This window comes from Onychostoma macrolepis, chromosome 22 (genome assembly GCF_012432095.1).
Source record: "Onychostoma macrolepis isolate SWU-2019 chromosome 22, ASM1243209v1, whole genome shotgun sequence".
Lineage (NCBI taxonomy): Eukaryota > Metazoa > Chordata > Actinopteri > Cypriniformes > Cyprinidae > Onychostoma > Onychostoma macrolepis.
This window is the reverse complement of record NC_081176.1, coordinates 15,071,666-15,098,803: the sequence shown is the minus strand read 5'-3', so window position 1 is coordinate 15,098,803 and position 27,138 is coordinate 15,071,666. Positions and strand designations below refer to the sequence as shown.

At 36.5% G+C, this 27,138-nt stretch overlaps 2 protein-coding genes across 4 annotated transcripts; both read left to right on the top strand.

The window, feature by feature from the left end:
- Nucleotides 1-872: 872 nt before the first annotated feature.
- On the top strand, nucleotides 873-16,275 carry krt222 (keratin 222). 3 transcript variants are annotated; one of them, XM_058761841.1, is made up of 10 exons: nucleotides 873-931; nucleotides 2,310-2,783; nucleotides 8,686-8,768; nucleotides 9,864-10,017; nucleotides 11,018-11,266; nucleotides 12,134-12,238; nucleotides 13,464-13,684; nucleotides 13,936-14,117; nucleotides 14,274-14,376; nucleotides 14,595-16,275. In XM_058761841.1, exons 2-10 carry the CDS (start codon nucleotides 2,586-2,588, stop codon nucleotides 14,806-14,808), a joined length of 1,509 nt encoding a protein of 502 aa, XP_058617824.1. In that variant the 5' UTR covers nucleotides 873-931; nucleotides 2,310-2,585; the 3' UTR covers nucleotides 14,809-16,275. The 3 variants fall into 3 exon arrangements, with proteins under 3 accessions (XP_058617824.1, XP_058617826.1, XP_058617825.1); XM_058761843.1 differs by lacking the exons at nucleotides 873-931; nucleotides 2,310-2,783 and adding an exon at nucleotides 4,676-4,917; XM_058761842.1 differs by lacking the exons at nucleotides 873-931; nucleotides 2,310-2,783 and adding an exon at nucleotides 8,547-8,591.
- A 361-nt stretch (nucleotides 16,276-16,636) lies between these two features.
- Nucleotides 16,637-19,846, top strand: crygs1 (crystallin, gamma S1). The gene is made up of 4 exons (XM_058761844.1): nucleotides 16,637-16,674; nucleotides 18,802-18,916; nucleotides 19,194-19,436; nucleotides 19,511-19,846. Exons 2-4 carry the CDS (start codon nucleotides 18,908-18,910, stop codon nucleotides 19,781-19,783), a joined length of 525 nt encoding a protein of 174 aa, XP_058617827.1. The 5' UTR covers nucleotides 16,637-16,674; nucleotides 18,802-18,907; the 3' UTR covers nucleotides 19,784-19,846.
- The last annotated feature ends 7,292 nt before the right edge of the window (nucleotides 19,847-27,138 follow it).

Genomic DNA, 27,138 nt, shown 5'->3' with positions numbered 1-27,138 from the left:
TTAACAATGCAGATTAATTTTCACAGCCTTCTTTGATCATATTTACCAAGGGTGCCGATATTTTTGGCCATGACTGTATGTTATGCAAAAAAAAACTTTTATTTTGAATGCGATTAATCATTTGACAACATATATGTATATGTATATATGCATGAACGTGTGTGTGCCTAATTTATATATTATAAAATACAGATGTGTATATATATATATATATATATATATATATATATATATATATATATATATTATATTAATAGATTATTTATGCAAAATGTAATATCCAAACTTTTTCAGAAAATTCACAAGAGCAATATTGTTGAAAAACAGATGACATCACAAATACATATGAATAAACCAGGAGTTTGTCATCTTCACTAGTCCAAAAGTATGATTACAACTATCACTAACTACAAAAATGACAAAGCTGAAGTATGATCTCATTTGGCTGAGGAGTGTAGAAAGGTGGGGACGAGCGGGAACTTACAGGCCTTGTAAAAGACCGTGGGTAGTGTGTCACCATCCGGATCTCAAAGTTTGCATGTCCGAGTTGACAGCTTTCGTTTTTTTTTTTTTCAGTAAGCCACCTTGTAATTGAACTGTTGGACAGGTAGCCGCATGTCTGCAGCCATTACCTGTTTGTAATTACCTGCACTCCCATTTCAGACGACTCATGAGGCCATGTGGTTCTCTCATGGACCAGCGCCTGGGGCCAGAACAGGTCGGGCAGCATTCCCTGTCCCATGACTTCTGAGATGTTCAGACAGCCAGATGCATCGACAACCCAGAACCAGAAGTATGGGGCGGAACGGGCGCAGCCAGACGGACTCTCACCCTACTGTGACTGCCACACTTCAATGACTCGTATCTGAAAGGGAATCACCAGGGCAGGGACAGTGGAGGAAAAAGGGGTGGGACGGGCGAGGGCGTGTTGGTAAGTCAAATGGCTTTTGTTTTGTTTTCCTCTGATGATTGTGCTCTCTGAATTTGTAGCTGCGCAGACGTCTTTGGTTCGGTAGATCAAACGCAATGAAACTGGCACAGCATTTACCATCATTATGCTGTTTGCACAACTACGTTTGTATGTTTAACTCTCATTCAGTGTGTTTTACTGGGAAAACAAGTTGAGTTTGTATCCAAATTACTTTTCTTCTCATCTGTTTGTTTCAAAGTCACAAGGCCATAAGATGTTTCTCTTCTAATTGACATTTAACTAACAGTGTTTTCTCTGAAGAAACAGGTGATAACTTATATATTATAAAAACTAATGTAAATCACTCCAAAAGACACTCCAGGTAATACAGGGACAAAAAGTCAATAAAACACTATGTGAAAGGAAGCAGTGCCTCCACATCACTGAGATAAGCTGATTTGTATGTCAATGCAATAATACCTGACTATTTTTTAACGTCTTCAGATTTCCTCAGTCAAAACATTTCATATTTGGACACCTTTGTCCATATTAGGGATTTTCTTGCACGTCACAAGTTATTACTTCTATGAATCCATTTTGGAATTCTGCACGAAAGCGCCCTTTGAGTATGAATGAAACATACACTGCAGAAGTGTGTTTAGCACTCAATCATCTGGTTTTGGATACGAATAAAATGTCAGGTCATGCATCTAGTCTCTTTTAATTTAAATCTACATTTATTCACACTGGCCCTCGAAAACATCTATGTCAACACACTTGCCCAAAAAAAGCGCAGGACACGAATTTACGATTATTATTGTTTTAGGTGACACGTCCCCAACATATTCTATGTATTTCTTTTTTTTTTTTTTTTTTACAATTAAATTAATACAAACAAAATGTAACACTTAACTCTGGTAAATAAATAAATGTCAATTTACAATATTAAAAACCATAGATTTGTGCATTGCCCAGATCTGATTATGCATAGTCAACATTCCCCTTTGCACAGAGGCTGTTAACTTCTGTTCTAACCTAAATGCAAAAATGGTTTTGTTAATCCGCATGGCTTTAGTGAAACGCTTGAGCTGTAAAGCAGTTTGTATTTTGTAAGTATGCCCTGCAGGTCTGAGACATGACTCGACATCGCAGATGTGTACCGAAGACGAGTTCACCTAGACAGAAAAAACTATTAGGTAAAAGATCCGAATGTTAGAATCTAATAGCGAACACAAACAGGCATATGCAAACACCCTACGGCAACGCAAACAAACCGCACGCAATATGATCTACCAAAGCCGCTGCAAACAAAAACACAGCAGATCCTTTAGAACTGTAAAACACAAATGGACTTTGACCTGTGCCATGTGTGTGTGTGTGTGTATGTGTGAATTGTCAGTAATCCAGGATCAGCCTTCACAAAAGCACCAGCAAAACCCGTGACACAAATTGTGGCCTCTTGCTTTTCACCTCCCCACACGAGGCCGGTGGGACCCTAGTGGGCCCCTTGCTCCCGTTCCACTCCCCAAGTCCCCAAGGGCCGGGGAAAGGCCTCGTCCCTGTCCGTAGGAGCCACGTCGACGGTAGTATTCAAGCTAAATATTTACACGGTAAACACCTAATCATCTTAGGTGTGGCAGGACAGACTCGGAGACATTTCGTTTCATCTGGCCCCATGGAGGAACTCGAAGAGCCGAAATTGGCCATGAGGGACCTGAACGAACGCCTGAAGGGGTTCCTGGAGCATGTGAATCAGTTGGAACAGACCAACTGCAAATTGGAGGAGCAGATTGAGGAATGGGGATTCAGGAATGTCGCTCCGCAGTGGGACTGGAGTGACAAGGAGGCGCTGGCACAGGAACTGCGAGCTCAGGTGGGTCGGTGATGTTTGCGCTTATTATCTGCCCTGTTATCTATTTATCTTGCCTGTCTCGTTACGTTTGATACCTGAGGTGCTTTTCATGTAACCCTGAAAAACCTCTCAGACTAGCTCTGGGGTAATGAACCTAATTAAAACATTAAATGCATGTATTTTTTCTCAGATGCATAGTCTTTTGTAGTGGTTCTCAGTTTGGCCCCTGGGGGCCCCACTGCACATTTTAGGTGTCTCAATATGTCGACACACCCAAATCAGGTTATGAAGCTTAAGATAATGAGTTAAATCAGGTGTTTTAGAGAAGAGGCATCAAAAATGAGCAATTCCGATGGCCCCTAGTAGTTGGTTGGTCCCCAAATCTTTGTTAAATTTATGTCACTACTGTATTTGATAGTAAGAATGTGTTTGGAATAGTATACTGTCATTCAACTCATACTGTTTTGCAGTATGCATTCTGTGCAGCATGTACTGATTTTGTAACATTGTATATTCAAGATTAAGAATATGTCGTTATGGCACATTACACTTTTTGCATACTATTTTCAATACTCTTTTGCAGTATGCACGGTATCCTGTACTGTACCACTCATACTATTGATGTAGTATGCGGTATGAATATTCAGTTTGACTCAATAATTAGATGCATACTATATATTATACTAAGAATATTTGGAATGGCGTTCTACCATAGCGGTATTTTTAGTATACTGTATGCATAAATAATCATTTAATTGTAATAATTAAATTATTACAATTAAACAGCATGTAATAATTGCATAACATTCTATGTTAAAGACTAAGAATATGTACTATACTTTTTGCATACTATTTGCAATACTCTTGCAGTATGCACAGTATACTGTTCTGCAGTACTCTTACTATTTAACTGTGAATATTTTGTATTCAGTCAATAATCAGATGCATATGATACTAAGAATATGTTTGGAATGGCATACTACTTGTACTACTTTAGTATGTAGAATGCATTCTTTGCAGCATGTAATAATTGCATTACATTCTACATTCAAGATTAAAAATATGTACATTATGGCATACTACTATTTTTGCATACTATTTTGAATACTCTTGCAGTATGCACTGTTCTGGACTACTCATACTGTTTATGCAGTATGCATTATGATAACTAAGAATATTCAGTTCAGTCAGTAATTAGATGGCATTCTATGTATGTACTTGTACTTGTTCAGGTCCGTAGCCAGCCTATTGAAAGGGGGGGTTCTTTTTTTCAAAAAGTGGACCTTTTTGCAATTTTTCTCCTCCTTTTGTATTTAATTATGAGGTTCAAATACTTCATTTTGGTGACCTTTTATGCACTAATTTGTGCTGGATTAGCTTGTCTGCTGGTATCTTAACAAGCACGCTTTTTGATGCACCTAAAATATTTACTGCATTGTTGTCAAATTGCTTCCTCATGTAACACCTTTGTCAGTCCATACACAGTTCATAAGTTTAAAGACCACACTAACAACAGAATAGATTTAATGAACTTTACTGAAATATTAATAATAATTCTTCTCATCATCATTTCTTGACTCTCTGTCAATGCCTCTTTGCTTGTTGCTGTATTTGTCTTGACACTTATGGATTTAGTATCAGTTCCAATCTTCTTGGGTGCAATTTGGAGAATATGTTCACAGCTTCAACTAATGCTGTAAACCATAAGGAACCCCAGTTGGTACATCATTCTAATATTAAAGGTTAAAAATGATTTATTTCTAGGCTACTTTATCTTTTTAAGCTTTATCTTTCATGTCAAATTTTTACATTTGATCAAATTCAGTTTTAATAATAAGGGCTGTTATCAATCAAATTAAATAATTTACACTGCAAGATTACAACTGTAATAAATAATTTATGAGATTGATGTTTAAACAAATGTAAAAACAACAACGACAACGACGATAGCCTACTTTTAAACATGAAACTAAACCGCCAATAGGTGGCGGCAAAGTGACTGTCTTAATAAATGAATCATTGAGTCATTCATTAAAACGATTCGTTCAAAATGATGAATCATTCAATAACAAAACACCGTGCTGAGTGTTGCTTTTCTTCTGTAACTTTTTTCGTTGGTGAAATAGAACAAAAACGTCAATATTGCGTCTAAATGGTAAGTGACTACATACTAGGCTACTTGTTTATTAAACTATAAATGCAATGTAACATTTGAAATCGTGATAATATTCAGTTGAACAGATCCCTTAGTTGTGTTACTTAACTGTCAGTCTATCATATATTATAAAACAAACCTCCACATTTTGAATGTTTAGCTCTTTATTCTTCCAGATAATTTACCTCAAGCGGTCTGCTTTGAAGTTCTCAGAGGAATAAGACGCGCACCAAAGGAGAAGCATTTCCATTGGCTCCAGTCTGCCGATATTGGCCAATCACAAAAGTCGATATCCCCCCATCATTCAGAGGCGATGCTTCTTCACCGTTGCTTTGAAAAGTGTATTGTGAGAACTCTCTCTGAACTGCATGCGCGGCACACACACATACGTCCAGCTACAATAATGTATCATATTAATTTGAAACAGCAACCCAGAATATTTGTCACACGCATTGATTAAAAAATGATGATGACAATAATCACATGAAAAACAAAAAACGACTTAAATTCTGGACCTTTGGCAGTGAGGGGGGGTTCGTTCGAACCACCCGAACCCCCCCTGCCTACGGGCTTGTTGTTTGGAATGGCATACTACTATACTACTCATACTCTTAAGTATGCATTATGCACACTGTATACCAAATGTAATAATTCTATATTCATTCTATAGTCAATATTAAAAATATGTTTGTAATTGGCAAATTATTATTTTTGCATGCTGTTTAAGTATAGTGTTCTGTACTACTCATACTACTTATGCAGTGTGCAGTATGTTAACTGTGAATACTCTGTGTTTAGTCAAAAATTAGATGGCATACAATTTTTGCAGTATAGAGTATGTATACTATGTAGCATGTAATTACTGCATAGTATTCTGTGTTCGAGATAAAGAATATTTTTGTTATGGTATACTATTCTTTTTGAATACTGTTTTGAATAATCTTTTGCAGTATGCAAAGTATACCGTTCTGCACTACTCATACTATTCATGAAGTATGTTAACAGTGAATCACTAGATGACATACTATATTTGATACTAACAGTATGTTTGGAATGGCATACTACCATACTACTCATACTATTTATGTATACTGTGCAGTATGTAATAATTACACGACATTCTATATTGAAGATTAAGGATATGTTTGTAACGGCATACTATGCATACTATTTTTAGTATGCATAGTATAGGGTGTAGGGTATACTGAGTTCAAAATGCCTGTTTTGCACTGTATATTCATGCACTGTACATAATGCCATACTACTGTACGACTCATACTAATTATGCAGTATAACTGTGTAAAGTATGCCAATATTCTGTATGCATGTAATAATTAGATGGCAAACATGTCACCACACTACAAATTTGTACCACACTACAAATGCCATTCTTGTAACATGCAGTACATAGACAGTGAGAAGACAAACAGTATTTGACAATAATGTAGCATGCAAATTAGCATGTTTACCTTTGCTTATTATTTTTAGCACATCTTGAACGTATACGACATGCTAGTATTCCATTCTGAACATTGTCTAAACCAGAGCACAATATGACCTGTGCGAATCTTTGTTACTAGCAGTTTGCATTAGCCTTAGCTGTACAAACACATAAGCATTCACTATTAGCGTTACTAATTCATTTTATCTCCTTAAAATACATTATATATGAGAGTGACTTACAGTGACAATGACAATGATTAACTGTATATTATGCTGCCACAATAGCTCATGAATCATCAAAATGGCAGCCAGCCAGTCAAAATGTGCTAAGCTAATATTGTGCTCTGTGAGAAACACAACCTCCCACCAGCTTTTAGAAAGTCATTCTGCTAATAAACACGTGATTCAGAATGGAATACTAGCATACTGCTAACTGGAACTGTATACTGCTTATTAGTTAAAAAATATTATGCAAAAGTATGTGTTTTGCAAAAATGACAGTTTTAAGCACAATATCAGTATGGTTATTTAGCATTTTTAATCCAAGTTCATGTAAAATGTCTAATTAAGTCAACAACCAATAGGGATTATGGGTAATATTGAAGGTCCAGTGCATTGCATTGTGGGGTTAACAAACCAAATGCAGTTCTAGTTTTATACTGCACGTTATGACATATTTAGTAGGTCATCTGAATATGGTCACATAAAAATCACATACTGTGCACAGTACACATACTATATTCGGCTGAAATAGTATGGGTAGTATTGCTAATATGCTATTTCGAACACAGCCAAAGACAGAAACTAGGTTTTTAGGCTTTTTGTTTGTAATTAGACAAGCATACTATTTGAGTGTCCAGATGCCTTAGTGTACTACTCATACTATTTATCCAGTATGTAATATGTTAATTGTATAGATAATACAAATATTTGAGTCTAACAATATGTTTGTAATGCCATTCTACCATACTACTCATACTATGTTTGCAGTAGACTGTATGTAAACAGACATTTTAAATTCAAGATTAATGATTTGTTATGGCATACTACTCTTTTTGCATACTCTTTAATACTTATTGGAAGTATGCTCTATGTACAGTGTACTGGGCACAATATTCATGCAGTAATTAGATGGCATACTATGTACTTTATTTGAGACTAAAGACATGTTCAGAGTGAAATACTATCATACTACTCATACAGTACTATTTTTGCAGTATACACTATGTACAGTATACTGTGCCACTTATAATACTTACATAACATTCTATATTCAAGATGAATAATTCGTTCTACTCTTTTGCATACATATTAATACTATTTTGCAGTATGCACCGTGTACAGTATACTCGGTACAATATGTATGTAATAATACTATATATTTAAGACTAAGGATGTGTTCAGAATGCCATACTCCTATACTACTCATACTATTTTTTTGCAGTATACAGTTTTTAAACTGTGCAGCATACAATAATTACATGACATTCTATATTCATTCATGCTCGTAATGGCATACTACATTTTTTTGGATACTGAAAGTACTATTTTGCATAGTCTTTTTAATAGACTAAGGTTTGCAGACTGGAGGTTTGAATTCTGTGGCACTAACAGGTATTTTAATTGATTACTAGAGGGCTGTTAACCAGACGCTTAACACCTGTGCTTCCTAAAACCATTCCGGTGCCTGTGGCTATACTGACCTTGTGAAAGATTATTAATCCTTTAGTACCTCAAGTCCGGCTTCCGCACCTGGCTTGATCTTTGATCCTAACATAATAATAGCCTGCTTAACGATTTGCAAAAATTCAGATAACACAGTTTAAAACCCACTTGTGTTGTTTTATGTGACAGATAGCTAACTATTTTATGTGCTTTGGGAAAAAAAAACATCAATCCGTCAAGATACAATCAGTGCACTGAGCAATGTGCACAACGGACATTAAGGGAAAAATCCTGGCAACCTTTAAGTCTTCATAACTTGCTTCAGCAGTTTTTGCATAAACAGAGTCTGTCAATCAGTAGACAGCCAGAAAAACCGCATGCTGATGCACACCTACATACACCCTGATCTCTCACACTGAGAATTCAGAAATTATTTTTTCGTTCCCATGATTAGATGGGTGTTGACAGCCATTTATCATCAACAAGCTTTTTTGTACTTTCCTAATAAGTTTTTTTTATAATTTTTTTTTTTTTTCATGGTATTTTTAATCAAATTGCTCAATAGGGTAATTTCTACCCACGGGCAGTTATAATGTACTTTATCTTAATTATATGTCTTTTTTTCTGTTAATTCTCCTTCTTTTATGTTTGTTTTGGCAGGTTAGGATGATCATAATGGAAAATGCTGACGTTTTGTTACAATCTGATGCAGTGAAACTCAGGGCAGCACATTTAAAGACAAGGTTAGAAACTTTCAGTGAACAAGAAATATATATATTTTCTATTATTATTACTTTTTCAACTCAATTATATATATATATATATACTGGACTGACATTAAAAATGTTGTTTATACATTTATATGTGTGTAAAGAAAAAAGAAAAGTGTATATGTATATATATATATATATATATATATACATACATACACTTTTCTTTTCTTTTACACATATAAATGTATAAACAACATTTTTTAATGTCAGTCCAGTCAAACTATGAGACACATTCTTTTTGTTTTTCTTTCTTTTTTTAAAGTTAAAGGTTAAAGCAATTTGCATTGTGGGATACACTACCCAACCCAGTGTGTTCTGTAATTTGTCCAAAGTTCGAAAATTTGCATACTGTGCACTGTATTCATAATACAGTCTGCATTCCAAACATGCCAAAGGAATATTTCACATAAAAAAAACTAAATATTGTGACTTGAACATCTGATCGCCCTCTTGTGGTGGGAAACAGCAAGTACCTGGAAATGCCTGTGAATGCTTGATTATGAATTAAGTAAATTAACAAATATAACACATAATAAGTTTCCTAGAAAGTCAGTGCCTTGTTGGTTAAATATGATTGGTTTATTTATTTTGTGCGCTGAGATTGTATGTCTAAATGTGAAATTCGGTTCAATAGACACAGTTGATCACCACAGAAAATAATTACGACTATTTTCAGTTAAAAAATGTGTTGACAAAAATATGTCAATTTGTGCCTTGTCTGCTTTCATTGTAATTTCATGACTAAATTTAATTAAATACAAATGAATTGTATAATAAAAATGTTAATTGAAATATGAGTAAATATATTATCAAATGACTTATTAAAAAAAAAAGAATATCATTACTTAAAAAACAGCACTTTTAATGACCTTTGACCCTGAAAGACATCTTTGTTCATTTTTATATTTATTATTACATTCAAAACTTGGTTCATAAATACATTTGTGTATAACATGTTTTAGTTTTAAATGCATTTTCATTTTGAAATAGCTTTATATAAAAACTATTGTAGTCCACTGCATGTCTTTCATTTAGATACCCAAGTATATGCATATGTGTGTGTAGGTGTGAAACTGAGGAGAAACTCCGACTCCTAAAGGAGCAGGAGGTGTCACAGCTGAAGTTAAAGAAGAAAGAGCTGGAAACGGCCAACAGCCTCCTGGAAAAGCAGCTTTATGAATCCGAAAATGAGTTACAGCAAATCATGGAGGAAAATGAGGTGGAGATGTCTGGTTTAATGTCAGTTTGTGATTGTGTCTAATTGTGCAATTGTATGTTACTGTGCGTGTGATGTTCTGTCAGTCATATTAAGCATTTAACGACAGAAACCTTGACGTCTGTCTTTAGTAAAAATACTTGTTAAAAATGTTCCCCTAATGTCTTAACGCCAAGTTGCGGTTAGCCTCGAGGTAAGGGTGTGTGTATAGGGAATGAGGGAATGGTGGAACTGAACTTACATAACCTTCAATTATAAGACATTATACTGTATAAAGATTTTGCCAGTAATACAATGTATTTGGACATTTTGTGTCCTTTTTAATTGTGCACAATTATTATGCATGCAAATACTAAATGTATAGCTTTAGCGCAACCAATGCACTGATTTTTAAATTAATTAATTTATTCTTTTTGGGGGGGGTTTTTTGCGCAAAATGTGACCAAAAGCGTCTGTTGCCTACAAACACAAAATATAGTTACTAAACCAAAAGTTGAACCGAAAAAAAAAAAAAACTTAATTTGATATTGATTTGATATCAGTTTTAACAAAGTAACAATATATTTAAATTTATATGACAAAGTCATAAATTTCAAACTGTCTGTAACAAATTCTAACCCCAATATAAGTAGCTCTATTAGAATCAGCTGTTTCAATTATAAATCTTGTTCACAGCAAACATTTGGTATTGGTGGTGTGAACTGATCTTTATCGTTGCTTTTCTGAGGTTTAAGAATAGCAATATGATCGCCCCCTGACTGGGCAGGCCTAATAGTCAATGAAATGTAAATACAGACAAATTAATTTGGGTTGTAGACGTCAGATGTCAGAATGAGACATTTTTGTCGTTTTGGACTCAGGAAGAAGTTCTCAAACAGTATGTTCTCATCAGACCCTTGTATTTCAAAAGATGAAGGAAATTTTAATACTTCATGAGAGGAGCCCTTTAAATTCTCCTCTTCCTCCCTCTCATTTTCCACCTCTCTCTCTCGTTGGCTGACAGAGAGAGCTGGATCAGCACCAGCGGCGAGCAGTAGAGGAGTGTGATAGAGTGCTAGCGCAGGTTGCTGCAGGAGAGGATGGCAGAGGAATGGATCTCTCCCGGACCAGCACCCAGTGCGACCACTCCAGCCCAGCCCAGAGTAGCCCTGACTCAGCCACGCCACCAAATCCAGCCCCAGGCTCCAGTCCGGCTTCTCAGAGAAGGCCCCGAAAGGATGCACCCAGCCCCACAGCTGCGTTTCCGCCACAGGTACGAGTATTAGCTCTCTATCTCTCTCTCCTTCAAACACTCTCTACGGTCTGCTGGCCAGGGCACTGCAGAGCGGTCGTAGTGTGTGTGTGTGTGTGTGTGTGTGTAAGTGTGTGTGAGTGAAAAGACCGCTAAGCCACCATTATTATTCAAAACAGAATGAGGGATGCTAGTCCCATTGAGCATAACCTTTGTTTTGTTTTTTTTTCTGTTCTCATCAGTAGGTGATTGTTTATTTGTCTTCCAGTGTGCTTGAGCAAAATTTATGCCTTCGCACAAAAACATGGGCCATCGGCCTCGTAACTCTCCTTGAAAGACAACAACACACTGCAGCTTGTCTTTACAAATACCTACTATGTTGGTACAATGCTAAACTGAGGGTATCAATACAGTGGTGCTCCAAGGTACTTGGTAGGTGTCCAAAAACATGGTACTGTTCTAAAACATGGCAGTGCAATTGCACTGTGTCCAAAAACATGATATATTTTTTTAAATTTTAGATTAAGACTATATATTGTTTTTGGAACTGTGCAGGCATTCTTATCAGATGGAGACTGAAGTGATTCCTAGACTGTGATATACATCAACTCGAACCACAAGAGCATCAATTCAGTTTTCTTTAATGTGATCTATTGTGCTCACTGACGTCATTTGGCAGACAATTTTATTTTGAGATGTAAATCATGGATAATTAAAACAATATGCCAGAGAGGCTATGCATTAAAGTCATTTTACCATAAGAGGTGCCCTAAGGCAAAGTGTGATAAAACCTCAATATGAATTATGAAAAAGACTTTAAAAATGTAACAATATTCTGTGGTATTCTTATGTATACATTCCATTTGCTGTGTTTTTTGTTTACTGTAGGTGAGAGCAGGCGATGAGGCCCTGAAGGAGGCACGAGCCGAGCTCGCTGAGGCCCGAAAGCGATGGCACCGTCTACAGGTGGAAATCGAATCACTACATGCCTTGGTGCGTTCGGTTCCCACAGACATGCCCACAGACACACCCGAACACACACACTCCAATTCAGAAACATGTAGACACACCTAAACACACACTCCTGAGCCAATTTCACCTTAACGCCTAATATGCAAATTAGAATATCACTTGCTGCTACATAACGCATATGCAGGTCTTAATTTCTGCCAGAACAAGCCAGACCTGAATCCGGCATCTACGGAATCAGATTCAACCTCTATGTAGTGCGAACTGAGTGTTAAACATACATCAATACTTTGCCTCAAGGGAATGGACGACAGATCCCTGCCAGAGTTGTCATCACTCCTTGTTCAGGGAACTCATAATACATAATACTCATAAGGACTGCAGATAACCACAAATTGTTACCAAATACTAGTTTTGTGGTTAAATATTAATTATCTGAAGGTTGTGGGCTCAAATCCCTTTGAAGGCACCATGTTATACAAGTTGAGCCCTGAGAGTCTAATCTATGTAATTAGTGTTGGTAGAGCCAGGTTCTACTACTTGATCCCCAGTTCATGAAATGTAGAATTATTGGGATCTTCAGTGACCACTGTGTCTTTGATCAAGATACGTTGCAGTGGTGGTGTTGTGGTTAAAACTCAAGGCTGTTAATCAGAAGGTTGCTAGTTTGATGCCCCACAAGGCACGATCCCAATGCCACAAACATTGTGCCCTTAAGCCAACCTCTTAATCTCAGATATATCCAGAAGTTTATTGTCATTTTCTGGAATATTGTTAGTTTGATCTCTGCAGTGTGGGATCCTTGAGTCATCATCATTGTGCCAAGGATTTCAACTCCAGGTTTCTTCAGGGGGATTGACAATAACAAGAAGGTTGATGAATCAAACACCGTAAAATGCAATCTGTGAGCCATTATCATTGTGCCCTTGAGCAAGGCACCTAATTCCAGGTTGATCCAGACGGACTGACCCAGTAAAACATGATGGCATTACATAGATGAAGTGGCACTGAAGTGACTCGACTTAAATGGAAGATGCCTTGCTTGCCTGCAATATGTTGGTCTCTGTTCACTGTTTCAGACCACCCTATTCCATTCCACCAACCCTGAAATTCCATCCATTAATTAAGCCATTCTCCAAGCAGATTGTCCTACAAAGGGACACGGGGATGCCGGAGCCTATCCCAGTGTCTCGGGTGTAGGCTGCCCCTGGAGATGTTGGAAATTAATAATTCTGTTTTATCCCACCAGGAGAAGAGTCTCCAAAGCTCCCTACGCCACACTCAGCTCCAGTACTCTGTGCAGCTCAAGGATCTGTCCCAGTCTGTCAGGGGTCTGGAGTCTGAGCTAGAAACTGTGCGGGATGGTCTGGAAATCCAGAAAGAGAACCATAGCCAGCTCCTCAACACCAAGATGAGACTGGAGAGAGAGATAGCAACCTATAGGAAACTCCTGGAACACGAGGAGGGCAGGTAGGGGAGAGATTGATGTACTGAGCTGTAATTGTTTATGCAATAAAACCGTTAGCACACGCTCAAACTTGTATGATGTCTTTTATGCAATTCCAAAGAAATGCACTGGAATTCTGACAGGATTTTTGGCATTGGCATTGTGCTCTTGATGTCATAAACAGTTAGTCAACCTGTACAGGTTTCTAAGGTACCAATGAAGTTGAGTGTGGTCTTGAATAAAACCTGCTTCTTCTTTGACTCCTGAACCATAGGTTTCTAAACTCAGATGGTCGGTCTCTAAAGCTGAAGCCATGGAAGGGGTCAGTTCCTGCTCCAGAGCAGAATGGCCTGCCCAACGGATGTGATGAAGATATCGCTGAGCCAATCTTCTCTGAGAGAACTTCAAAAATAAGCCCGGCCCTTCAGCGACACCCGAGTCTTGTCATCCTCACAGGTAAGAATGATGTCAAAACACCCTCAAACTCATTTTCCAAACAAAGTTTCCACCCAATGTTTCAGATTTTCCGAGTAATTCTCAACAACTGGTTCATTATACAGCTGCAAGACTGAGAGATGTTTTGCAACTCTGTGTTTGTGTTTTTCCATCCAGAACCAGTTCAAAACAAAGATGGGGAGATCAGTACTGTGAAGACTCAGGAGATTCTGGAAGGAAATGTAGTGAGGGAGAGTGCCGAGGGTCACGGAAATGTGGAGTGAGTTTACATATACATATTTTCAAGCCTTGCTTAGCTGCAATAAAGAACCATAAGCATTTTACACCTTAAGGACAAACATCTTGATGTATTTGATCTTGCATGTGGCTTTGCAGGCAATAAAATTGTGATGGAACTTTTACGTCATCATTTTTTGCACCAGAGATTATGTAATCCTAATTTATATGATTATTATTTTGCTTTTTTGTGTGCTATAGGACAGAGAAGATTGACAAGGTAATCAGGCAATGGGAAGGGTCATTCTTTAAAGGAAATCCCAAGCTGAGGAAGAAATCTGTGTCTCTGCGTTTCGACCTTCATATGGCTGTAGCGGACGAGGGTTGCAGCCAGACAAAACAGGACAGTCTCCCTAACGTGGAGGTCCGTCTGGTCATGAGACGGTCTCGCAGCATACCCACTTTCGCCCAGTGATGTTAAATGCTACTACACCACAATTGTGACATCACAACGCTATCACATCACAACTGTGACCTCACAATGCTACTGCATTAAATTAAGTGGTGGTGACCACGTCTCAATGTCTCGGCGGCTAATAAAAGCGAATCACTTTAGCAACGACATAAAACTCTTGCCATTTGAATGAAAAAAGCGTCACATCATCATTAAAGCGTTCGAAAACAAAAACTCAAATTGCATTTATGATTGTAAGGAACTCATGCCGATAGAGCTACTTAAAGAAATTTCAAGGCAAATTAATTTGTGGTGGATTTATTTTACTTCAAACTTAGATGTTTGAAGATGAATGGGGAGTACAAACGTCTTGCAGTGTTTCAGATTTCGTACATTGTGACTTTAAAGTGAGGCTCTCTGTGGACGCTCTACTGCCACATTATTGATTATTAGCACATATTACGTTACAGAAAACCTATAAAACTGTTGGTTTGTGAAAATGTGTATAGTTTATACATCTATAAAGTCTCAGTGAGAAATGGTTAATGTGGATACAGAGATTTCACATTCAGTGCAGCGTAACAAAAGATGCCTTATTGCATTTGACAAATGTTACTGGAACTAATTTTACACTCCAGTGAACGCTAAGGGGGTATCAAGTACTGGTTCTGCACCAAAACAAAATATTGCGAAATTTGCAAGTGAAGCAAAAATCAACAGCCAAAACAAGGTGAAGCCGATGTACTGTCCACACAATATTGCCTGCATGGACATATACAGAATGACTAGCAGTCTATCACTGTGGAGAGAATGAGATGCTAAAAGTAAAATGTTGACTATGAACTTCTCTGCTACTCACACTCGCCTATAAAAGTGACATTGCTTTGTATTACGGATGCATATAGTTTACGCTTCATTTAAAGTGCAAATACTGTGTCTTCCAATCTAAAATTATGCAGGATTGTTCAGAAAACTTGAAATGATCATACTTCAACAACTCAAAAAAAAAAAAGATTTTTGCTTTTCTCATCTGCATATATTAATCATTTAAACTGATTTATTTACATACCTGTTATGTTCTACCTCTGATGGTTGTTGTACTGTAAATACATGGGGTTTTTCCTGATGCAACAAAGAAATGGATACATATGCATATATTTAATTTGAAGTTAATTGAATCTATATCCCTGAAATATGATGATATCACCTCATAGGTTTAGTTGCTGCTTTCATTTATGTAATGCACATGTTTCACATTTCATTATCTTTCCAAGGGATTGTGACTTATTCTAAGAAATGTGAAGAGAAATTACACCATATGCATTGTAAAAATGTCAATTTCATATGCACTTTAATGGATTAAAATGAAAACATTGCTAACTTTCTGATTTTTCTCTGTACTCAACATTAATTTTTTTCACAGATGACCTTTTTTTTGTACAAATTCCATAGCTCTGCCCTTCTGAGTGATTTGGCTTATACACTGTATGACAGGTGCTAATAAAGCTATTATTATTTCCAGATGAGCTATTTATGTTATGAGCAAAGCTGTCCAATGACATTTCATTATATAGACCACAGTGCCTGGAAAACTAGCACACAACACTGACGTCCCAGTTAAGCCTGGAATAGATTTGTAACAGAACATGAATGAAAATGATTTTACTAACATAATGGTGTACAAATCAAATTATATTGCACAATTATTAAACTAAGCAGGCTAGCATTGGGGGTTCTGTGATGTTCTCTGGTTCAAGCAATTTTTAAACGTGCAAACCTTAATACCTTAAGTTTAGCTAGATGCTAATGCAAACAGTGTGTGGCAAACTCTGGTAGCAAGATGTACCCTCTCACTACTTTTGACTAAATACTTTTACCAGCAAATTAGTGAGTAGCTAATTTGTGTCTATAGCTTATATTTTAATGCTGTATCCTAATGGTTAACATAGGCTGTGGAGCTCATATGTAACGTTAGGTGATTAATGTTACAGGAAGACCATTATTAAAGTCATAAATCGCAAACTCTTGAACCACTTACTTGAGAAACAGCTGTAGAAAGCAGACCCAGATATCCTAACATTTTCTCCTTAACTTAACAAAGACATTCTTCCCACACCTGGAAAATGGATCTCCATATTATTGTACACAAATAATATTTAAAATATTATATACAGCATTTTGCATTTTCGGAGGAAAATTTGAGTGATGCTAGTACCGCTAAATTGTTATGAAGAAAAGATGAAGGCTGTTCCTGTGGTCATTTATGAACTTGCCACACAAAACAAGTTTCCCTCCTTTTTGTTAAGTATTACATATACTTCGAGTATGTACAAAATTTGATGAAGAAATTAAACGTAGGTACTATTAGCATCCAACATGTTGCCATTGTTGACTTATAATGTACTAACAACAACTGCAAAAACTGTAAAACTGTACAATTTACCTCAAACAATGTTATTTTGTATTACCTATAGCACTTACATTTGAAAAGAGATGCCATTAGCTCTCCGCTATTATGTATTTTTCCTCAGCTCCTGTGGCATTATGGGACAGCAAAGTGTTGCACACTTAAAATCTCAACAGATGCAGATTTTTTTCATGAATGTTAATTCATGGGTAATAAATCTTGAATCCTAATTACTTTCCTCTAACTAGCTATCTAGCATATTTAGCTCAAAATAACTTTTTTTCTGTTTTAAGACACTTACCAGTTTTCTTGTTCATCCAAGTGCTCTTTTTGTGTTCTGTGGACACTTTTAGCTATCTGGTTAAAGGCTCAAATTTTATATTTATAGATAATTACACAAGTTTCTAAGAGCATTTACTAAATTCGCTAGCTGTAGTAACTATTTTTGTTTATCATAAAGAATATTTATTTCTATACATGAGTAAAGGGATAGTTCACCCAAAAATGAAAATTCTGCCATTAATTACTCACCCTCATGTTGTTCCAAACCTGTAAGACCTTCGTTCATCTTCAGAACACCAATTAAGATATTTTTGATGAAATCCAAGAGCTCTCATACCCTGCATAGACAGCAATACAACTGAAATGTTCCCAGGTCCAGAAATGTAGCAAGGACATCAGTAAAATAGTCCATGTGACATCAGTGGTTCAACCATAATTTTACAAAGCTACGAGAATACTTTTTGTGCACAAAGAAAACAAAAATAATGACTTCTCCTCCTTATCCCATCTGCATTGTGGAGAGTATCACGACGCATGCGCTTGCATCCACTTCATGTAAACAACGCGTGCGCATGGTGCTGCTGCTTACTTAATAAAATCGTTATTTTTGTTTTCATTATGCACAAAATGTATTCTCGTAGCTTTGTAAAATTACGGTTGAACCATTGATGTCACATGGACTATTTTACTGATGTCCTTGCGTTTCTGGGTGTGGGGAACATTTCAATTGTATTGCTGTCTATGCAGGGAGAGCTCTCAGATTTCATCAAAAATATCAATTTGTGTTCCGAAGATGAACGAAGGTCTTACAGGTTTGGAATGACATGAGGGTGAGTAATTAATGACAGAATTTTCATTTTTGGGTGAACTATCCCTTTAAGCAAATAAATAAGAAAAATGAACTCTTTGTGTGTTTTTTGGGTGAAAGTAGGTCACACTGAACCCATATAAGCTCATGTGATCCCTGAAATTTGGCAGAGATTTTTGCTTGCAGCCAGGAATGGCATTTCTGTCTGTATCTGAGTGTGTGGGTTTGCAAGTGTATATGTTTGTGTGTTAATACTACAAGCTATTGTGTAGCCTGGAATTTCAGTACTTTGCATACAGGAAGTTGGTTATCCACTTCTTTGGACCAATACTTTTTAATACGAGTGTGTGTGGAGGTGTGTGCGTACCTACCAACACAGCTGAATAAACACACATCTAAACAGGCCCATGCACTCAGTGCCATCTCTATACCCCGTAATCCACCTCTCTTTTTCTAGAAAGCACTGACTCAATTTTTGGATCTGGTTTTCATGACAAAGCGAATGTCCTCTTTACAGAGAGATGTCTGGGTATAAAAGAGCCGGAGTGGGACGGGCCTGAACCAACACAGCTCCACAACTCTACCCCCTCCACAGGCACCGCCACCAGCCGAACCTCTGCAGAATGGGCCGGGTGAGTACGAAGGTGATCAGGACACTCTGCTCCGATTATTGATCATTTATTGGCTGCCGTTTGTGACTGATTAGTGATAGATAGAGCCATTTTGAGATGGTTAGACATACAAGATTGTGTTTAATTTATATATTTTTATTTGTAATTATAATTTTATATTATTTTTAGATTTTAGATTTTTAGACATAATATGTTTTTTTTTTAACAATATTGTGATGCAACCAGAGGTAGTTCATTAAAATAATGTCTGAGTGTGAAATACGTCTCCTTTGTACAGATCATTTTCTATGAGGACAAGAACTTCCAGGGCCGTCGGTACGAGTGCGACAGCGACTGTTCAGACTTCCATACCTATCTGAACCGATGTAACTCCATCCGCGTGGAGAGTGGGGCCTGGGTGGTCTACGAGAGGCCCAACTTCACGGGCTACCAGTATGTTCTGACCCGGGGCGAGTATCCGGATTACCAGCGCTGGATGGGTCTGAACGACCGCCTCTGCTCCTGCAAGATGGTCCACTTCGTAAGTTGCCCACATGTAGTCGAAACATAATGTAGTGCATATTTGAAATTCAATAGATGTTCTTTCCACTCCAGGTGAGCGGTTCTGAGTACAAGATCCAACTCTACGACAAGGGAGATTTCACGGGCCAGGTGTACGAGTCCACCGAGGATTGTCCATCCGTGGTGGAGCGCTTTCGGACACGCGAGGTCCACTCCTGTAAGGTGCTAGATGGGATCTGGATCTTCTACGAGCACCCAAACTACAGGGGGCGCCAGTACCTACTGGAGAAGGGGGAGTACCGTAAACCTGTGGACTGGGGCGCTGTCTGCCCCACGGTTCAGTCCTTCAAACGCCTGACGGAGTGACGTCTGACTTGTAAATCCATCCATCTGCAGTCCTCCTTTACCTCCAAAACGCCCAACCACAACAGCACTGACACACCTGTGCTGAATCAATAAATGGTGTGTGGTTTCAAATGAAACTGTTGTCTCTTTTTGCAAACTTGTGATCACTAGACCTTTTGACTTTGGAAACTATATACATTCTATAGATCTCATAATGGAATAAAACAGACAATTGTACCACTAGAGAGGTATTTGCCATACAAGGTGTTAAAAGGGTTAGTTCACCCAAAAATGAAAATTCTGTCATTAATTACTCACCCTCGTGTCGTTCCAAACCCATAAGACTTTTGTTCATCTTCAGAACAGAAATGAAGATATTTTTGATGAAATCCAAGAGCTTTCTGATCCTGCATAGACGGCAGCACAACTACCACATTCAAGGACAACGGAAAAGAATAAATTGTTGAATAAAGTCATTATTTTTGTTTTCTTTGTGCACAAAAAGTATTTTCGTAGCTTCATAAAATTACGGTTGACACCAGGGGCGTAGCCACGGGTGTGCCAAGGTGTGCCGGTGCCACCCACAGTGGCAGCTGGCACACCTAAAAACAGATGCAGAATTATTATTTTTTTAATCGTAATAAACATGGGCGGCGCTAAGGAGGGGCTAGCAGATGCTTCAGCACCCCCAAGAAAGACCAAAGCACTGCCATAGCACCCATAAGAAATGAAATAAAATAAAAACATTTGACTTATTACGCATTCATAACTTGTGCATTGCAATATAACGTGACGTGATTAGCAGGCGCACTTTTCGAATTGTCAGCATTTTATTTTAAAAATGGATCGGTTCCTTGTGCCAAGTAGGCCTGTCCCCGACTAAAGATTTCACTAGTCACACGTAAATTGATTAATATAATAACCTAGGCTACTAACTGTCCTTTAATATATAGGCGTATAGCCTATTCCGCGCTCAAGCACACGTATAAAACTTGCAATGGCAAAAGTAGGCTAATGATTATGAATAGGTTGGGGGAAAGAAAACATTTTAATTATTTGTTAATAACCTAGTGATTTCTTCTCCGTCAGTGTCGGCTGAAAAGATAAAGTTGCCGAACGCGACGCTGTACTCACCATCTCCGCATGAACTTTAATAAAGAAATGCACCTTTTCATTCCGACTACGTAATTAGAGATGTTATATATTTTTACAGGCTATATCAGCCCAGTCTGTTCTGTTCTGTAACGTTAGTAATACACAGTCTTGGTGTTTTTTTTTTTTTTTTGCACACCCAGTTTTTCTGTTGCACACCCAGAGTCTCTTTTCTGGCTACGCTCCTGGTTGACACACTGATGTCACATGGACTATTTTAACGATGTCCTTACAACCTTTCTGGGCCTTGAATGTGGTAGTTGTGTTGCTGTCTATGCAGAGTTAGAAAGCTCTCGGATTTCATCAAAAAATATCTTAATTTGTGGGTCTTACGGATTTGGAATGGCATGAAGTGAGTAATTAATGACAATTTTCATTTTTGGGTGAACTGTCCCTTTAAGAATTCAAATACTTTAAAATAAATAATTATAATAATATTAATCTTACTCGCTTGCCCTGGTTACCTTTTGGCATGCAGTTTGCCAAACCTTGTCTAAAATTCATCACCCTTCATCATCAGCAACTTATTAGCGCTTTCTGCCCCCTAGTGGGCAGGTGGAGTTTATTAGGTTTATGAACAAAATATATATTAATCAGTCCAAAAATTAAATTTGACACTATCAACTTACTCATTTAATATACTACAAATGGGTTTAAACTAGTGATGTCAAATGGTTAATCGCGATTAATCGCATCCAAAATAAAAGTTTTTGTTTACATAATATATGTGTGTGTGTACTGTGTATATTTATTATGTATATATAAATACACACACATGCATGTATATGTTTAAGAAAAAATGTTACGTTTATATGTTAAATATATTTATATATGATATAATTTACATGAATATAAATATTTACATGTAAATACATGTAAATATTTTCAAAATATATGCTGTATGTGTGTCTTTATATATACATAATAAATATACACAGTACACACACATATTATGTAAACAAAAACTTATATTTTGGATATGATTAATCACGATTAACCATTTGACAGCACTTAATAAGTACAAGGGTAATGTGATGGCTAAATGAAACATCAGAAGTTATGTATATTATGTGGCTATAGTTTTTCATTTTATGCTATAAAAATGCAGGAATAGCCTTAAAGATGCTTATTTAATTTTCTAAACAACATCCGTAAGTATAAGAACAAAACAACCATGCCAACCATATTCATCAACAGTTGAGTCATCATCGTTTTCGGCATTTTTCTGTAAAAATAAAAAAAAAATTTTTTTATTTCTTTTGTGATTAAAAATATCTAATGAAGATTCTCATCCCAATAAATTCAAAAGGTTTGACACTTTTTTTTCCTCACATATCTTCACTTCTTGTTTCTCTTTTGTGTGTGTGTGTGTGTGTGTGTGTGTTAGTGCCACTTTCCATTCTGCAGTATTCACATTTCTATGAAATGTAAAATTACATGAACATTGTATTTCATAGCTTCATTATGGGCAAAAGCTATAGACAGATTATCTTATAAATAGGCTATAACCGTTAATTAAAGATTTTTAAACCGATATCCACACTTTTAAAACCTGTTCAGTTGTTTGTTTGTTAATATTGGATCAAACTATGATTTTTAAAACATCAACAACGGCAGTTTTGACACTGATATTGTTTAATTATAAATTTTCATTCTGAATTGGTCAAGACCAAATTTTTTTTCTATCTTTTGTATTTTTAATATTGCACAGTTTTATTAGGAAAAAAAGACCAAGAAAGCAGAACATGAGCACATTAGTTCAGAGGAAGAAATAATAATTTAGCAAAGCTTTATAAGCGTTATCACATAAAAATGTTTTCTGCATGCGTTTTAGATTTTCAGAACATAAAGAAAAGAATGGCAAATTTAATTGAGTTTATGTGATCATGTTTTCTTTTTGTTTATCTTGAGTTCTTCTTGATGTAATATCATAAACCACTATGATAACAGTAGCCACGCCCACCACAGCAGAGATGACCAATCGTATCACAGCTTCAGTAAAATCGCAGCAGTGGACGCGTTCTGAGGACAGAAACAGCAGAAAACTGACTTATTGTTTGAATAAAATATAATGTTATTAGAAGCGTACTGCTAATGACGTACCTGGACATGGCTGACAGAGTTCAGTGTTGTTAAAAAATTGAGTTTGGTTGGTGATGATGGGATTGTTCAGCACACAGTAGGAATCTACACTGTAAAAAATGACCGTGATTTTAACGGTAAAAAACTATGAAAAAGCTACGGTAAAAACCTGTTAAATGGTTAACGGTAAGTTCCCCTAATATATACGGTGAAAAACTGTAATAGACATTTCAGACAATTTTACAGTGAAATACCGCTTTTGGAAGTGAAAAAGAATATAAAATTTATAGGGAAATCATGTGACTTTCTCATCACCACCTGCATTTGGTGGTTATCAGTGTATTTCAAAGGTACAAAACAGATTTCAGTACTTCAATAGGTTGGTATATTAACATTATATCAGTTAATGAAATTACGGTATTTAACTGTAAATTTAAGTTAAAACCGTAAAACCTAAAACGTTGCTACCATATATTTTACGGTAGAATTCCGGCAACCACAGCTACCGTAAATTTTACGGATTTTTTTTTTACAGTGTAGACACTCGATCTCCAGATGCAGAGAGATAATGTTGCTGAGTTCATAAATACTTATACTGGAGAATAAACTGTTTCCTTTGCACCGGGAGAGACTCACATGACTTACATTCACAGCTGAACAGAGCAGCACACAATCTGAGCTTGATGGACGTTCAATGGCTGGAACCATCAAATATGACAATTCCCTCCCTATAATGTAATGTTCATGTATAAAAACCTAGGTGTGAGAAATAATATTCAACGTGCTGTTATAAAACACGATAGTAATATGTTATGAAAAAAAAATTGCTGATCGTTTAATGTGTATCAGACCGTTAGTTAAACCGGCACGTTCTCTCGTCTGTAACGCAACTGGAGCCATCTTGTGTGTCACTATTAGCGATTGTAGTAAAAATTACCTCAGAGAAATTAAGTATGCTGTAATATGTCATCACATGGTTCAAAAGAAAATGTAATTTAAATGTCGTACATTTTAATTTATTATGAAAGATTTTAAAACTGTATATTGCGAGGGCGAATAAATCTGAAGTGCTCACCGTAAACGTTAACGGTAAAAATCATGTTTGAAGCTTTGCTGTCACGGGCGATGGTTAGTTCATACAATCCATTGTGTTCAGTTGTGATGTTTGTGATGGTCAGAGATCCGGTTTTATAGTCCATCTTGAGTCTGTCTCGGAATATCTCATTACCATCAGGAAAAGTGATGACCTGCATAAACATTTCAGCTATACAAATGTTTGAACTGTTGAGCCAAAGAATCCACAGTATGTGATCATCTGTCAGTATTTCAGTTCGTCCAGTGTGTAGAGTGACTGAATCTCCCTCCATCACTGATACTGTCTCTGCTCCACCTGTCTGAGGACTAAACACACCTGGAGAACATTCAAGAAATTATTCATTAAAGTGTCATGAAACCCCTGTTTTAGCACTGGTCGTTCACACCTCAGATTTGAAAAAGACTCAAGAAATGGGCGTGTAAAGCTGTGGAAGAGTGAGACCTACAACCCACAGACCTACAACACACTCGTTATACAGACAAATTATTATATTAAAATATTAGCAGAGAAAGAAAGAAAATGCAAACAATGACAACAGAGATAGGGCCATCTAGATTTTAATAATATAAAAATAATGATAGTGAACTCTCGAGAACTTCATTAGAGACTAACAACTATTATGAACAAATCTGACAAATCAAAAATGTTTTGATAAATTGTTATTTGAAATAAATAAGCAGAGATATTGGTCTATATGAAAAATGAAGAAGAACATTCAACAGTTCTAATAATATTTTCACGTTTACCAGCACTAGTCTCAGTACAATTTACACACATCAGTTTAAAATAGAAAGAATAAAGGCATAGTTATTTTTGTTCACTCTTTTTTTAATTTTCGGCCTTTATCATTGTTTGCTGTGAATCACAATAATCCGCTGTGTCATTGCGTTCATGCAGACATATCGCTGATTTGCGCATCTTTTATTCGAAAAAGTCATGATATGTGCGCATACACGGTGCTAATTCATGTTTGGAGCACGAGAGAATATAAAATATGGCCTGCCATTTTGATTCTCAGGCAGTGTGACGTAACATTTCGGTGGGCGGGGCCACGGAGGTTGATTGACAGCCCTGCATGGCTATTAGTTTCCGCCCTCAGTGGTTATGCTGTCCTTCATTTTCTTCACGTTGGAGTAGCTGTAACGTCAGCAATGTCTCGAAGCAAACCGAGTCTTAATTTTCTCCCAACATATGAGCTGCTGAGGACGCTGTGGATTACTTTCATTTTTCAAGGTAACCAGCGCCTCAAAATCTACCTAAATACGTGATTCACTCCAGACTCCTTCGTGAATGTCATGTTGTTATAGTGCTTTGCATTTTAACCATATTTGTGTGCGTACATTAAGTATTTTTAACTGATCAGGATTGCGCTTGTGAGATTAGTTTGCACCATTTGTAGCGCGAGATTCGTTCGGTAGCGCTATCACGTGGCTCGGTCCATTGATCCGCACCGATGATAGGTCAGTGCGGCGCAGGGGCGGACTGGGGCCAAAAAGTGGCCCTGGACTTTTTGGCACAGAGAGGCCCACCAAACTCGGACTGCACCACACAATAAATGACTGGCATACTTTTACATTATAATTTGTCTTGGTGTATATGGCAAATAGTAAATAATTTTTAAGAATTTTTACGAGGGCCAGTTTAATATCACTAAAGTTAAATACCTATATTATCAGTCCATATGACACAATGCTCTGGTATCGTCTGACTTGAATATTGCAGAATTTCTATTGGTCATCATATACAGTATTTGTCCTTTTGCAGGAGCTTGACATCTATCATTTTAAGGAATAGAGGTCCAATTGTGGAAAGAGTATACAAATTATTTTGATAATGAAATATATAATGTTACAATTTAAAATAGCTGTCTTTTATGCAGATATATAGTAAAATAATTTATTGCTGTGATCAAAGCATTTTCAGCATCATTACTCCAGTCTTCAGTGTCACATGTCATGAGCCTTCAGAAATCATTCTAATATGCTGATTTGCTGCTCAAGAAATATTTCTGATTATTATGAATGTTGAAAACTGTTGTGGTGCTTCATATTTTTGTGGAAAATAAGATACCATTCAGTCTTGATTTAGACTAAAAAATATAAATATATATTTTTCTTCAACAAGGTTGCATTGAATTGATTTAAGTGACAGTAAAGCTATTTACACTTATTACGAAGTGCTTATATTTCAAATAAATGCTGTGCTTTAACTGAGAACCATTATACCAATAAATAAATAAAAAAACATGATTAATAATTGATCACAAATAATAACTGATAATAATTAAGCAGCAAATTAAGCAGCATTAAAATGATTTCTGAAGGGACACTGAAGACTGGAGTAATGATGATGAAAATTCAGCTTTGATCACAGAAATAAATTACATTTTAAAATATCCTAAATAGAAAACCACTATTTTAAGTGTACTATTTCATAATATTATTGTTTTTACTGTTTTTGATCAAATAAATTAAATATTCTTTCAAATAAATTAATAAATAAAAAGCCTTAATTATTTCATACTTTTAACCACCTAAAATAATGCATGTGTGAATAAGCAAATTATATTTTTTTATTAGGCCTTAGGCTACATTTCTGTGTTGCAAACATTAAATAATAATGAAAGTATTGGAATAAAAGTTTATAGTCCGGATATAGACTCGTTCAAAATGAGAAACTGAATTTTGGATCTGATGTTACGCTTCAAATGATAAAAAGACCAATGCACCCCCATAGTTTAAGAAAGATTAAATAAAACATAAAACATTTGTCTACTTACACATGCATAACTCGTGCAATGGAATACTATGTGACATTTTCATACTGACAATAATTAGAGAAGATTTGTTTTTTATTTGAATTAGTTCGTAGTAGACATTTCAAGCTTTCTATAGACTTGTTTCAGGTTAGTTTATGTCTGTGAGCCGGTTCATTGTTGCGACGCGCTCCATCCACAGAGACTGTATGAGACGACAGAAAGCACATTCAAAAATGAATAAGTATTTTAAGTTCTTTCCGCATGAAAAAAAAAAAAAAAAAAGATTGC

Excerpts from the sequence above, each read along its gene's own strand:
- krt222 (XM_058761841.1), top strand. The coding sequence starts at position 2,586 with ATGGAGGAACTCGAAGAGCCGAAATTGGCCATGAGGGACCTGAACGAA. Across the intron at positions 12,239-13,463 it reads TCGAATCACTACATGCCTTG|GAGAAGAGTCTCCAAAGCTC; the intron begins GTGCGTTCGGTT and ends TTATCCCACCAG. Across the intron at positions 14,118-14,273 it reads GAGTCTTGTCATCCTCACAG|AACCAGTTCAAAACAAAGAT; the intron begins GTAAGAATGATG and ends TTTTCCATCCAG.
- crygs1 (XM_058761844.1), top strand. Across the intron at positions 19,437-19,510 it reads CCTGCAAGATGGTCCACTTC|GTGAGCGGTTCTGAGTACAA; the intron begins GTAAGTTGCCCA and ends TTTCCACTCCAG.